The following is a 12,515-nucleotide window of genomic DNA, read 5'->3' on the forward strand; positions in this document are numbered from 1 at the left end:
CGCTCTGCCACTGAGCTACAGCCCCAGCCCAAATTTTAACCATTTTAAAGTGTACAGTTTAGTATAGATTATGTAGATTAAGTATTCTTTCTTCAAAATGTTTGAAATACCAGAAGTATTTCAGAGTTGTTTTTTTTTTTAATTTTGAAATATTTGCATGGACTCTCTTTTTAAAAAAGCTTTTTCTAGAATGAAGATTTACATAGAGAAAGATGAAGAGCTCTATATTAATAAGCCAAATATTTGGGAAAAGATTTTTTCTTAAAGCAAATTAAACTGTGTAATTAAAACTAAACTTATCATTAAAACTAAACTATGACTTTTTTTTTCTGTTTAGATGTTGATGATGGAGACACAGTGACAGATTTCATGGCTCAGGAGAGAGAAAGAGGCATTACTATTCAGTCAGCTGCTGTTACGTTTGATTGGAAGGGGTATAGAATCAATCTGATTGATACACCAGGTATGGTACTGTTTTTACCAGTACAGAGACATTGCATCATTTGGGTTTTTTGGTGTTGAGGTTTTTGTTTTTGTTTTTATTGTGGTAAGAAACATATAAAATTTACTATTTGAACCATTTTAAAATATATAGTTTAGTAATGTTATGTATATTCACATAGCTGTGAAAAAATGTCCAGAACTATTTTATCTTACAGAACCAAAACTTGGCACCCATTGAACAATTTCTCCCCTTTATCTGTGACTTGACTACTTTAGTTAGTTCAAATAAGTGGAATCATAGTATTTGTCCTTTTGTGCTGGATTTATTTCACTTAGCATAAAGTCCTCAAGGATCATCCATGTTGTAGCATGCAACAGGATTTCCTTCCTTTGTAAGATGATGTAGTATTCCAGGGTATACTGTAGTTGTCCCTCAGTATTCATGAGGAATTGATTATAGGACCCCTGCAGATGCCCAAATCTGCAGATGTTTAAATCCTTTATATAAATTGCATAAATTTGCATATATCCTAAATATATCCTCTCATGTACTTATAGCTAATAATATTGTAAATACTTAATAAGTAAGTAGTTGTTATACTGTGTTGCTTAGGAAATAATGACAAGGAAAGAAGTCTGTACATGTTCAGTACAACAGTTTTTTCTTTCAGAATATTTTCAGTCTGTGATTCATTGAATCTACAGATGCATGTGCATGTACATGTATACATATGCATATATATATGTACACACACATATATTTGCATATGTATATATGTGTATACAGACTTTTCTTATTGGTATATGTATATAGGCATATATATTGGTATGTATTCTTGCACACACACTTTTTTTTTTTTTTTTTGGTACTAAGGATTGAACCCAGGGGCGCTTAACCACTGAGCTACATCCCTAACCCTACTACTTATTTATTTTCATTTTTATTTTGAGACAGGGACTTGCTATGTTGCTTAGGGCCTCATTAAGTTGGGATTGTAGATATGCACCACCATGCCTTGCTATTTTTGTTTTTTAAAAAGAGTTTTAAATAATTCTCATTTTTTTCTTAGGTCATGTGGACTTCACATTGGAGGTTGAGCGCTGCCTTAGAGTGTTGGATGGTGCAGTCACTGTATTTGATGCCTCTGCCGGTGTAGAGGTAAAAAATATTGCCAAAATGAAGATAGAATACCATGATGTAAAAAAATGTAGACTGTATTGGAATTAGTTAACTGTAACCTTTTATTTGATGTGTTAAATAAATCAAAGGAAGTTGGAATTTCATATTGAAATGTGATCTGTATGTGATCTTGGATCTTTCATAGTGGAAGGAGAGTTTACTTGTAGGAAATATAATTAAGTGTCAAGAACTGTGAAGGGCAAGTGGGGCACATGCCTGTAGGCTCAGCTACTTGGGAAACTGAGACAGGAGGTTTGCAGATTCTAGGACAGCCTGGGTAATTTAGTGATGTTCTATCTCAAGAGGAATTTAAAAAAGGGTCTCAGAATGTAGCTCAGTAGAAGAGTGCTCGTTTACCTTGTTTGAGGCCCTGAGTTCAATCCTATTATTGGGGGAAAAAAACTGGGAAGGTCCTGAGGTTCCTGTTACTTTCAAGCTAACAAGTTAGCCTGCCCTAGTTTCATGACTGGCTGAAGACAAAAGATTCATGAGTGGTAGAAAAAGGATGTTTTTAGTTACAGAAGTAGGAACAGCCAGGGTATCATCATTTTCTTGTGCTGATTTCTCAAGTACCAGTTTCTAGGGAGTGACATGAAAGGAGTTAGGTGGCAGCTGCACATGTAATGGGTTAAGAGGATTCCTGTGCTTAGAGAACAGAAATATTTTATATAATATACAACAAGTAGTCCTACCCTTTGCTTTGCAGGGAGACATTATTTTTCAAGGTTATAAGCAAAACTGCCTTTTGCTATAGAGGGAGACACTATCTATATCTTTCTCAAGATTGTTTTCTATACAAACATTTTTGAAAATGTAGTCCAGAACAAGGGGAATCAGTGTCTTTTCTAACATAACATGAGAGACCCATTGATAATTGTTTCTCAACAGTTAACTTAAAGGTTCTTGGGCTGAGGATGTAGCTCAGTGGTAAAGCCCTTGCCTAGCATGAATGAAGCTTTGATTTCAATCACCAGTATTGCATAAATAAATAAGTTCTTGAATTAATTTTGAAATGGATTTATAATAAATAATATATTGCTAGTGGGATGAATTATATCCTCTTTATAGCTGGTCCCTCCTTCATCTTATAATGTCAAGGTCAGCTTCGTGTTAAATGTAAAACCCACATTAGTTCTTTAAACCTTAAAATTATTAATTGTAATATTATCTTTATTAAGTGGTCAGAATTAACATTCCTTAAAAACAGGACACATCAACACAGTATAATGCACTCAGAAGCATATAGCATTACCTGCGTAGTATTCTTGCAAGAAAGAAAAATTAACTTGTATCTAAGCATGAAATCTAAATGAAAAGACATTCTGGGAGTTGCAGGGGAACAATTGGCCAGAACATTTTGAAATTTGGGAAAAAAAGAAAAACAATGCAAGCATTACAAATGTTTGGGACAATGATAGGGGGAGATGAGATTAAAGGTTCTAAAAAGCAGAGAAAATGTAATTTATGATTCTTGATTGGATCTTGGATATAAAAAAAGGTTCCAGAGAGCATCATTACCATTGGGATGGTCAGAGAGATTTGAACATGGACTAAAGGTATTAGGTAAAAATGTATCAAATTTAAAATTTTCTAAATGTGATCCATAATTGATTATTTAGGAGAAAGTCCTTATTCTTTGGAAATGTATGCTTGAAGTATTTAGGGTTGATGTGTCACAGTATCTGCAACTTACTCTCGTGATCCAAGCCTCATACATACCTGATATTAATTTGGGTCTTTGGGAAGGTAGATGCCCAGATATATGGGAAATTTTTGGAGGAAATGCCTATGAAGATCAAGAGAGAAGAATAAAGGACGAGCACTGAAACCACAGTGCAGGTCCGACATCTATAAAGGAAGCTGGAGGAAGAATTGGACAGGAAAAATCTCAGACTGCCATATGGTTCCATAAAAGATTTATCAGGCCAATGTGAAGTCCTTGAGCCAAAGTTACTTGGTAGAGGATTACTGTGTATAGCGGGAATAGGTGTATATTAATACCTGTGCTGTGCTCAAGGCTTATCTGGGAATAGCTTGGCCTTGACAGGAGTATGGCATTAGATCCAGAAGGTCAACAGTTTGGGCCATCAATCAGTTGTATTCCTTATATTGTAGGTGATCTGAAGTGCATTTGCATAGGTACCACATGCATAAACACATGTGCACACATGTTGATAAAGACAGAAAAAGTAAATATGGCAAAATTTTAGTATTTGGGGAATCTAGAAGTACATGAAAATTTATTCTTTCAACTTTTCTATAGATTTGAAATTTTTCAAAATGAAAAGCTAGGGGGAAATAATACAATTACTAAAATCCTCATCTGAGAGCCCTGGCAGTGGTATTTACTTGCTATAAAGACTGACATGTTTAGCCAAATCTCTAGCTTTTAGAAGAAAAAAAAATATCACCTCAATCTTAGTGTAGGTAACAGTTTCTTAGATCATATAAGAAGCATAAATCATAAAAGGAGAAACTTAATTCATTTAACCTTATCAAAGTTACATCTGCACATTTAATAGCAAAAATAAAAAAAGAACAAGCCTTGAATATGAGAAAATTTGTAATGTAAGTATTATATAAATGTTAAATTTCCTGATTGCAAAATATAGTGTTGTTTATATAGAAGAATATTTTTGTTTGGGGGAAATATGTACCAAAAATTTTATAATACATATGTAATTATAAAATACAAGAAATTATATACAGAATTTATGAAAAACTGCAATTAACATATCCCAGTAAAAAAATGGGCAAAAGATTTGAGTGAACATTTTACAAAAAACTTTTGAAAGATCAGAAAGCACAATTTCATTATTCATCAGGAACATGTAAATTAAAGTCGCAAAGAGGTAACCATTTTATAATCCATAAAAATGACTGAAATTTAAGAACGTGATAGTGCAAACCTATAATCTCAACTATTGGTAGGCTGAAGTGGGAGAATAGTTTAAGGCCAGCCTGGTCAAAATAGAGAGACTGTGTCTCAAAAAATAAATATGTAAAAATATAAAGAGTGATAGCAAACATGCAAGAGTGTGGAGCAGTTAGTACCCTTATGTTGTTGATAGGATTGTAGTTAGTACCACCACTTTGGAAAACTATTTGGCAGTTTCTTTTAAAGTTAAATATATACCTACCTTAAAACCCAGCAGTTCTATATCTTATTCAAATGAAAACATTTGTGCACCAAAGACTTATTCAGAATGTTTATAGCAGCTAAATTCATAAAAGCTCCAAACTAGAAACAGCCCCAGTGCATATCCACAGGTGGATAGAAAAAATAAACTGGTATGTTCATATAAAACAATGAGCCAGTGTATCTAAAAAGGTGAATGAATATCACAAGCACAGTGTTCAATGTTTGCTTCATGTCTGTTCATTGTGTTCTGTGTTCAAGAATAGGCAGAATGAATCTGTGGTGACAGGAATCAGAACAGGTTGTTTATGGAGAGGAAGAGGCATGAGAAAAATTTCTGATGAAAGCATGTTCTCTATCTTGATTGGGGTACTACTTACATGAATGTCTCTCTGTATCAAAACTCTTTGAGCTATATACTTAAAAGTTTATATATTTTATTGTATGTAAATTTTACCTGAACAAACAACAAGTTGGCTTCAATTATAACTAGTATCAGCACATTCAGCTTTTTATATTTTGCTTAAAAGCTTTCGGATTCCACAGGCACAGATGTTTTAATAGACTCAGACTATATTTATATTGTCAATATGTATAAAAATTAAAGTAGTAGAAAAGCATATAAGAATTACACCTTTTGAATACAGGTATTGGTTTCTTTATTCCTCTTAAATCCTCCTCAGTTTACGTGAACATTCAAATACTAATGAAATATGTTGTTTTTAATCATAGTAGCAATTATATTTGTTCTTTTTAACTCACATCAGTTGTCTGAATTAAGGCTAAATTTCCTGTATCACACATCAGAAAACCAACATCCAAATAGTTTAATATTGTGAAATGTACTAGGAAAGATGAAGCCAAACAAAATATAGATTTTCCCATTCTTAACTTTATCCTCTTTCCATGACTTGATACCTTCCAGGTGTTAATTCTCTTTGTATGGAGCCTAGTTCACCCAAAATATTCTCAAACCATTTGAAACACATACTTTATCACATTCCCAGCTATGTTAATTTAATAGCAAAGGAGTGACCTTAGCATTATAAGTACAATGGTATTGTTTCTTTAAATTAATTAATTTATTTTAATTATGTCTGTATGACACTGCATTTTGATTCATTGTACACAATTGCAAATACTTTACATTTCTATGGTTGACAATGATACTAATTCTGTGTTAGAGTTAGGTGTAGTCCATGTTACCATAGGTTTTTGTATCTACTCATTGCATGTCTACCAACAGTTATTTTTGTCTTTTGTGGGCATGTGTATATTTGTTTTACCTCTTCTTCTTTGCTTTAGGCCCAAACTCTCACAGTGTGGAGGCAAGCTGATAAACACAAGATACCTCGAATTTGTTTCTTAAACAAGATGGACAAAACTGGAGCAAGGTATATAAAATGTGTTTCTTTGGCTTATCAATGTGAGAATATAATTGGAACTTTTCATGTACTACAGACTTAAGTTTAGCAATGGCAGTTCTTTCCTAAAGGGTATAATTAGTCTTTAGAATACTAATTTATTCCCATAAAAATAACTTCAAAACAGTATAAGTTTAAATAACAGTTTAGAGAGCTGATAGGAGGTAAATCATCTGTGTCTAATGTAGAGAAGCTGAATTGTACTTCCTAGGATCCTAATAAAGTGGTGTTTCACTGATTCATTTTAGAACTGTACAGAGTAGTGCCTGTATTGCTGAAGGTGACCATGCTCCCTATTGTTGCTAGAGGTAGAGAGTAGAGAATTGTTTCCTGCAGTTGCCTATCATAGTGGCATTCTTCCTTGTCTCTTGATTTTCTTTAGCTACTAGGTATCAAGTTCTGAATAAAAGGAATTGTTAGGGGAGAATATACTTGCTGTAAGACTTGCATATAATGTAAAAGTGAGTTAATGCTGAGATGTACTGGTTATGCTCATTGACTTATAGAGTGATGATTTATCATTCAAAATGGATACATTGTTCTGAGCATGCATTTTATTTATTTATTTATTTATTTTTTTTTAAATGTAGATGAATAAAATTTTTATTTTTTTATTTATTTTTTTATTTTTTTTTATTTTTTATTGGTTGTTCAAAACATTACAAAGCTATTGACATATCATGTTTCATACATTAGATTCAAATTAGTTATGAACTCCCATTTTTACCCCAAATACAGATTGCAGAATCACATTTGTTACATATCCACATTTTTACATAATGCCCTATTAGTATCTGTTGTATTCTGCTTCCTTTCCTATCCTCTACTATCCCCCCCCTCCCCTCCCATCTTGTCTCTCTACCCCATCTACTGTATTTCACTTCTCTCCTTGTTTATTTACCCATTCCCCTCGAAACCTCTTATGAGTGCTTTAGTATAACAATGAGCATCTCCCTCCATTACCATGCAATTTCTCTTTTTTCTCCCTTTCCCTCCCACCTATTGTATCTGTTTAATGTTGATCTTTCCTTCCTGCTCTTCCTCCCTGCTCTGATCCTGGTTATTCTCATTATATCAAAGAAGACATTTGGTATTTGTTTTTTAGGGATTGGCTAGCTTCACTAAGTATAATCTGCTCTAGTGCCATCCATTTCCCTGCAAAATCCATGATTTTGTCATTTTTTAGTGCTGCGTAATATTCCATGGTGTATAAATGCCACATTTTTTTTATCCATTCATCTATTGAAGGGCATCTGGGTTGGTTCCACAGTCTAGCAATTGTGAATTGTGCCGCTATGAACATCGATGTGGCAGTATCCCTGTAATAAGCTCTTTTAAGGTCTTCAGGGAATAGTCCGAGAAGGGCAATAGCTGGGTCAAATGGTGGTTCCATTCCCAGCTTTCCCAGGAATCTCCATACTGCTTTCCAAATTGGCTGCACTAGTTTGCAGTCCCACCAGCAATGTACAAGAGTACCCTTTTCCCCACATCCTCGCCAGCACTTGTTGTTGTTTGAGTTCATAATGGCTGCCAATCTTACTGGAGTGAGATGGTATCTTAGGGTGGTTTTGATTTGCATTTCTCTAACTGCTAGAGAAGGTGAACATTTTTTCATATATTTGTTGATTGATTGTATGTCCTCCTCTGAGAAGTGTCTATTTAGGTCTTTGGCCCATTTGTTGATTGGGTTATTTGTTTTCTTATTGTTTAATTTTTTGAGTTCTTTGTATACTCTGGATATTAGGGCTCTATCTGAAGTGTGAGGAGTAAAAATTTGTTCCCATGATGTAGGCTCCCTATTTACCTCTCTTATTGTTTCTCTTGCTGAGAAAAAACTTTTCAGTTTAAGTAAGTCCCATTTGTTGATTCTTGTTATTAACTCTTGTGCTATAGGTGTCCTGTTAAGGAATTTGGAACCCGACCCCACAATATGTAGATCGGAGCCAACTTTTTCCTCTATCAGGCGCAGAGTCTCTGTTTTGATATCTAGTTCCTTGATCCACTTTGAGTTAACTTTTGTGCATGGCGAGAGGAGGAGATTCAGATTCATTTTGTTGCAAATGGATTTCCAGTTTTCCCAGCACCATTTGTTGAAGATGCTATCCTTCCTCCATTGCATGCTTTTAGCTCCTTTATCAAATATAAGATAGTTGTAGCTTTGTGGATTAGTCTCTGTGTCCTCTATTCTGTACCATTGGTCCACCCGTCTGTTTTGGTACCAGTACCATGCTGTCTTTGTTACTATTGCTCTGTAATATAGTTTGAAATCTGGTATCGCTATACCGCCTGATTCACACTTCCTGCTTAGAATTGCTTTTGCTATTCTGGGCCTTTTATTTTTCCATATGAATTTCCTGGTTGCTTTATCTATTTCTACAAGAAATGCCGTTGGGATTTTGATTGGGATTGCATTAAACCTATAGAGAACTTTTGGTAATATCGCCATTTTGATGATGTTAGTTCTGCCTATCCATGAACAGGGTATATTTTTCCATCTTCTAAGATCTTCTTCTACTTCTCTCTTTAGGGTTTTGTAGTTTTCATTGTATAGATCTTTCACCTCTTTTGTTAGGTTGATTCCCAAGTATTTTATTTTCTTTGAGGATATTGTGAATGGAGTGTTTTTCCTCATTTCCATTTCAGAAGTTTTGTCGCTGATATACAGAAATGCCTTTGATTTATGCGTGTTAATTTTATATCCTGCTACTTTGCTGAATTCATTTATTAGTTCTAGTAGTTTTTTTGTGGACTCTTTTGGTTCTTCTAGGTATAGAATCATGTCGTCCGCAAAAAGTGATAATTTAAGTTCTTCTTTTCCTATTTTTATGCCTTTAATTTCTTTCGTCTGTCTTATTGCTCTGGCCAGTGTTTCGAGAACTATATTGAATAGAAGTGGTGATAGAGGGCATCCCTGTCTTGTTCCAGATTTTAGGGGGAATGCCTCTAATTTTTCTCCATTCAGAATGATGCTAGCCTGAGGCTTGTCATAAATAGCTTTTACAATGTCGAGGTAAGATCCTGTTATCCCTAGTTTTTCTAGTGTTTTGAACATAAAGGGATGCTGTACTTTGTCGAAAGCTTTTTCTGCGTCTATTGAGATGATCATATGGTTCTTATCTTTAAGTCGATTGATGTGGTGAATAACATTTATTGATTTCCGTATATTGAACCATCCTTGCATCCCAGGGATGAATCCTACTTGATCATGGTGTACAATTTTTTTGATGTGCCTTTGTATCCGATTCGCCAGAATTTTATTGAGGATTTTTGCATCTAAGTTCATCAGGGATATTGGTCTGTAGTTTTCTTTCTTTGAGGTGTCTTTGTCTGGTTTCGGAATCAGGGTGATGTTGGCCTCATAGAATGAATTTGGCAGAGCTCCCTCTTTTTCTATTTCCTGAAATAACTTGAAAAGTATTGGTATTAATTCTTCTTTAAAGGTTTTGTAAAACTCCGCTGTATACCCATCCGGCCCTGGGCTTTTCTTGGTTGGAAGTCTTTTGATTGCTTCTTCTATTTCATCTATTGATATTGGTCTGTTTAAGTTGTGGGTATCCTCCTGACTCCTGAGCATGCATTTTAGAGAATCAAGAACATATGAAGGATTTGGAGAAAATGTAAAAGAGAAATCAAGAGATTTTTGTTGTTTTTTGCAGTGCTGGGATTAAACACTGGGCCTTGCACATGCTAGGCAAGTGCTCTATCACTGAGCCACATTTCCAGCTCTGACAATCAAGAGTATTAAGAATTTTGGGGAAAATGTGATAGGGAGATATCCTGGTCTATTGTGGGAGAATGGAAAATAAAAATGTAAACTCTCCTTCCCCTAAGACTATGCTTTGTATTAATATAACTCTTCACTAATTCTAAGGCTATTTGTTTAAAGGACTTTTGATTAGTAATAGTACAGCAACTTTTAAAATGTGCTAGACTTAGGTTCTGACCCTTCCTATTTGGTATTCCTTCTTGTAGATGGAAGTTTACTGACTTTGTTGAAGTTGTTTAGTGAATGACAGTGCCTATGGTGATGGGGAGGGAAACACCTGATTAGTAGGCTGGTTCTCAAAGACATTGGTGCCTGAGTGGTCTGCCTGTTTGTATAAATAAGCTTGTGTTTCAAAGATGGTGTTTGTGCCATAGTAGCCAGCTGTAGTGTTAGCATAGAAATGAGTAGTGGAGCATATGCTCTGAAAATGCCTAAGATAGGACTGGGGAAATATCTCAGTGGTACTTGTCTAGCATGTATGAGGCTCTGAGTTCAATCCACAGTACTGCAAAAGCAAAGAAAGAATGCCTAAGGTCAAAGTAAAGAAAAATCAGTCAGTTTGGGTCTTGGAAGAAAGCTGGTAACCTGTTGTGGTAGCAAACACAACAGTTATAGAAGAAATAATCATCGATTCAAGTGAAATCTTGCATTGAATCTTGAGATTACTACTTGTGTGACTTTAATTCATTTAACTTTAATCTCAAAGTTTAATTATGTGATGTTCACAGTAATAATACCCTAAACTCCTGTGTAATAGGCTTATGTAGATATTCAGTCACTGTTATCTGAAATTTATATTGAAATTTATTCAAGTTACTGTAGTGTAGCAAACTGTTAAATACTGAACATTAGGGAAAATAAAGGGGTTATTTGAAAGAACATTCAAATAACCTGTTTTAAGAATTTTTGACTATATTTTTAACCATGATTATTTTGCTTTCTACAGTTTTAACTATGCAGTTGAAAGTATCAAAGAGAAGTTAAAGGCAAAGCCTTTGCTTTTACAGGTAAATTGATTAGTAACATCAGCTCCTTCTTGAGTTTCCTTAGCAATTTATTTGTTGCAATATATATATTTAAGCTCTTTAAAATTCTTTTTATAAAAAGTTGGTATATAAATAAAAATGGTTATAGATTATGGTAAGAATGATAATTAGCAGTTTGGTCACAGTGGTGTAATTAGATAAATTTTAACACCAGTGCAGTTAAGTGAGTGACCATTAATAATGCTAGTCTCATTCTGTCTTATAGTTTCCAATTGGTGAGGCTAAAACTTTCAAAGGAGTGGTGGATGTAGTAAATAAAGAAAAACTTCTATGGAATTCTAATTCAGATGATGGAAAAGACTTCGAGAGAAAACCCCTTTTGGAAACAAGTGATACTGAATTGTTTAAGAAGACAATTGAAGCAAGGAATACCTTAATTGAACAAGTAAAATAAATATTTCAAGTTTAAAATTATATAAGTATTTAGAAACTTTTGAACATTTTATTTATTGTGAAATTTTATGTAAAATTACGTTTGGGATATGTAAAGTATAATGAATAATAAAAGAAACACCAATATGTTTACCACCCCCATGCATAAGTAGAGTGTTAGCAACTATCTTTGAATTTGTGTGCCACTTCCTGTTCATATCTTTTTCCTACTAATCTTCCTGTTCCTGTAGACAACATACATACATACATGTGTATATACACACACATACACACACACACACACACACACACACACATATAACATTTATATATTTTTATCTTGATCCTGGGGAACCCAGAGCCTTGTGCATGCTAAGCATACACATACCAGTGAGCTGTATCCCCCATCCCCCAATGTATTATTTTAGTATTTATCTTCATTTTCTTTATAGTTTACTGTAAATATATATAATACATATATATTGTACGTATATATTTTATGTATATATTTTATTTATGGTATATATATTATATATCATAGTATATGATATATACATCTCTAAAGAACTTAGTTTTGCATATTGTGAAGAGTAATGATACTATTTGTATTTTATTGCATTGTTTCATGTTATGGAAATTCATCCATGTTCTTATGTGTAGTTCATTAACTTTTAGTCTTGTATAGTGTTTCAATATGTGATTATATCAGAGTTTGTTGTCTTTTCTCCTGTGAATGGACTTCAAGGTTTTTGTTTTTTTGCTCTTAGAAACAGCATTGCTGTGAACTTCTTTATATTTCCTATGCATGTGTGCAAGAGTATCTTGAGGGTTGAACTGTAGAAGCAGAATTGCTGGGTCAAAGTATTTGCCTATCTTCTATTTTACCAAATGTCAATTATTTAGAAAAATTTAAAACCATCAATTTTATAGTTAGTGTAGCTCTGGACTTCATCTGTCTTCAAATTTGATAGAAAAATATCAAGATTGTTAATACTTGCAATATTTTATTATTTTGTTAGCGTATAGGGCAATAAGTAAATCAAACCTTAGACTCACTGATTTTTTTTTTTTTTTGGTTCTGGGAATTGAACCCAGGGATGCTTAACCACTGAGCCATATCCCCAGTCCTTTTTATTTTTTACAT

At 33.8% G+C, this 12,515-nt stretch overlaps 1 protein-coding gene across 6 annotated transcripts in view; it reads left to right on the top strand.

Annotated features, from left to right (window-relative positions):
• Window positions 1-12,515, top strand: part of Gfm2 (GTP dependent ribosome recycling factor mitochondrial 2) — a 63,300-nt gene that overhangs the window by 12,585 nt on the left and 38,200 nt on the right. For all 6 annotated transcript variants that reach the window (XM_078043458.1, XM_078043466.1, XM_005328950.5 and 3 more), the window contains 5 exons: window positions 338-463; window positions 1,515-1,603; window positions 6,069-6,157; window positions 10,900-10,960; window positions 11,205-11,384. In XM_078043458.1, the coding sequence (XP_077899584.1) occupies window positions 338-463; window positions 1,515-1,603; window positions 6,069-6,157; window positions 10,900-10,960; window positions 11,205-11,384 (545 nt within the window). The remainder of the gene's footprint in view (window positions 1-337; window positions 464-1,514; window positions 1,604-6,068; window positions 6,158-10,899; window positions 10,961-11,204; window positions 11,385-12,515) is intronic.

This window comes from Ictidomys tridecemlineatus, chromosome 1 (assembly GCF_052094955.1).
Source record: "Ictidomys tridecemlineatus isolate mIctTri1 chromosome 1, mIctTri1.hap1, whole genome shotgun sequence".
Taxonomy (NCBI): Eukaryota; Metazoa; Chordata; class Mammalia; order Rodentia; family Sciuridae; genus Ictidomys; species Ictidomys tridecemlineatus.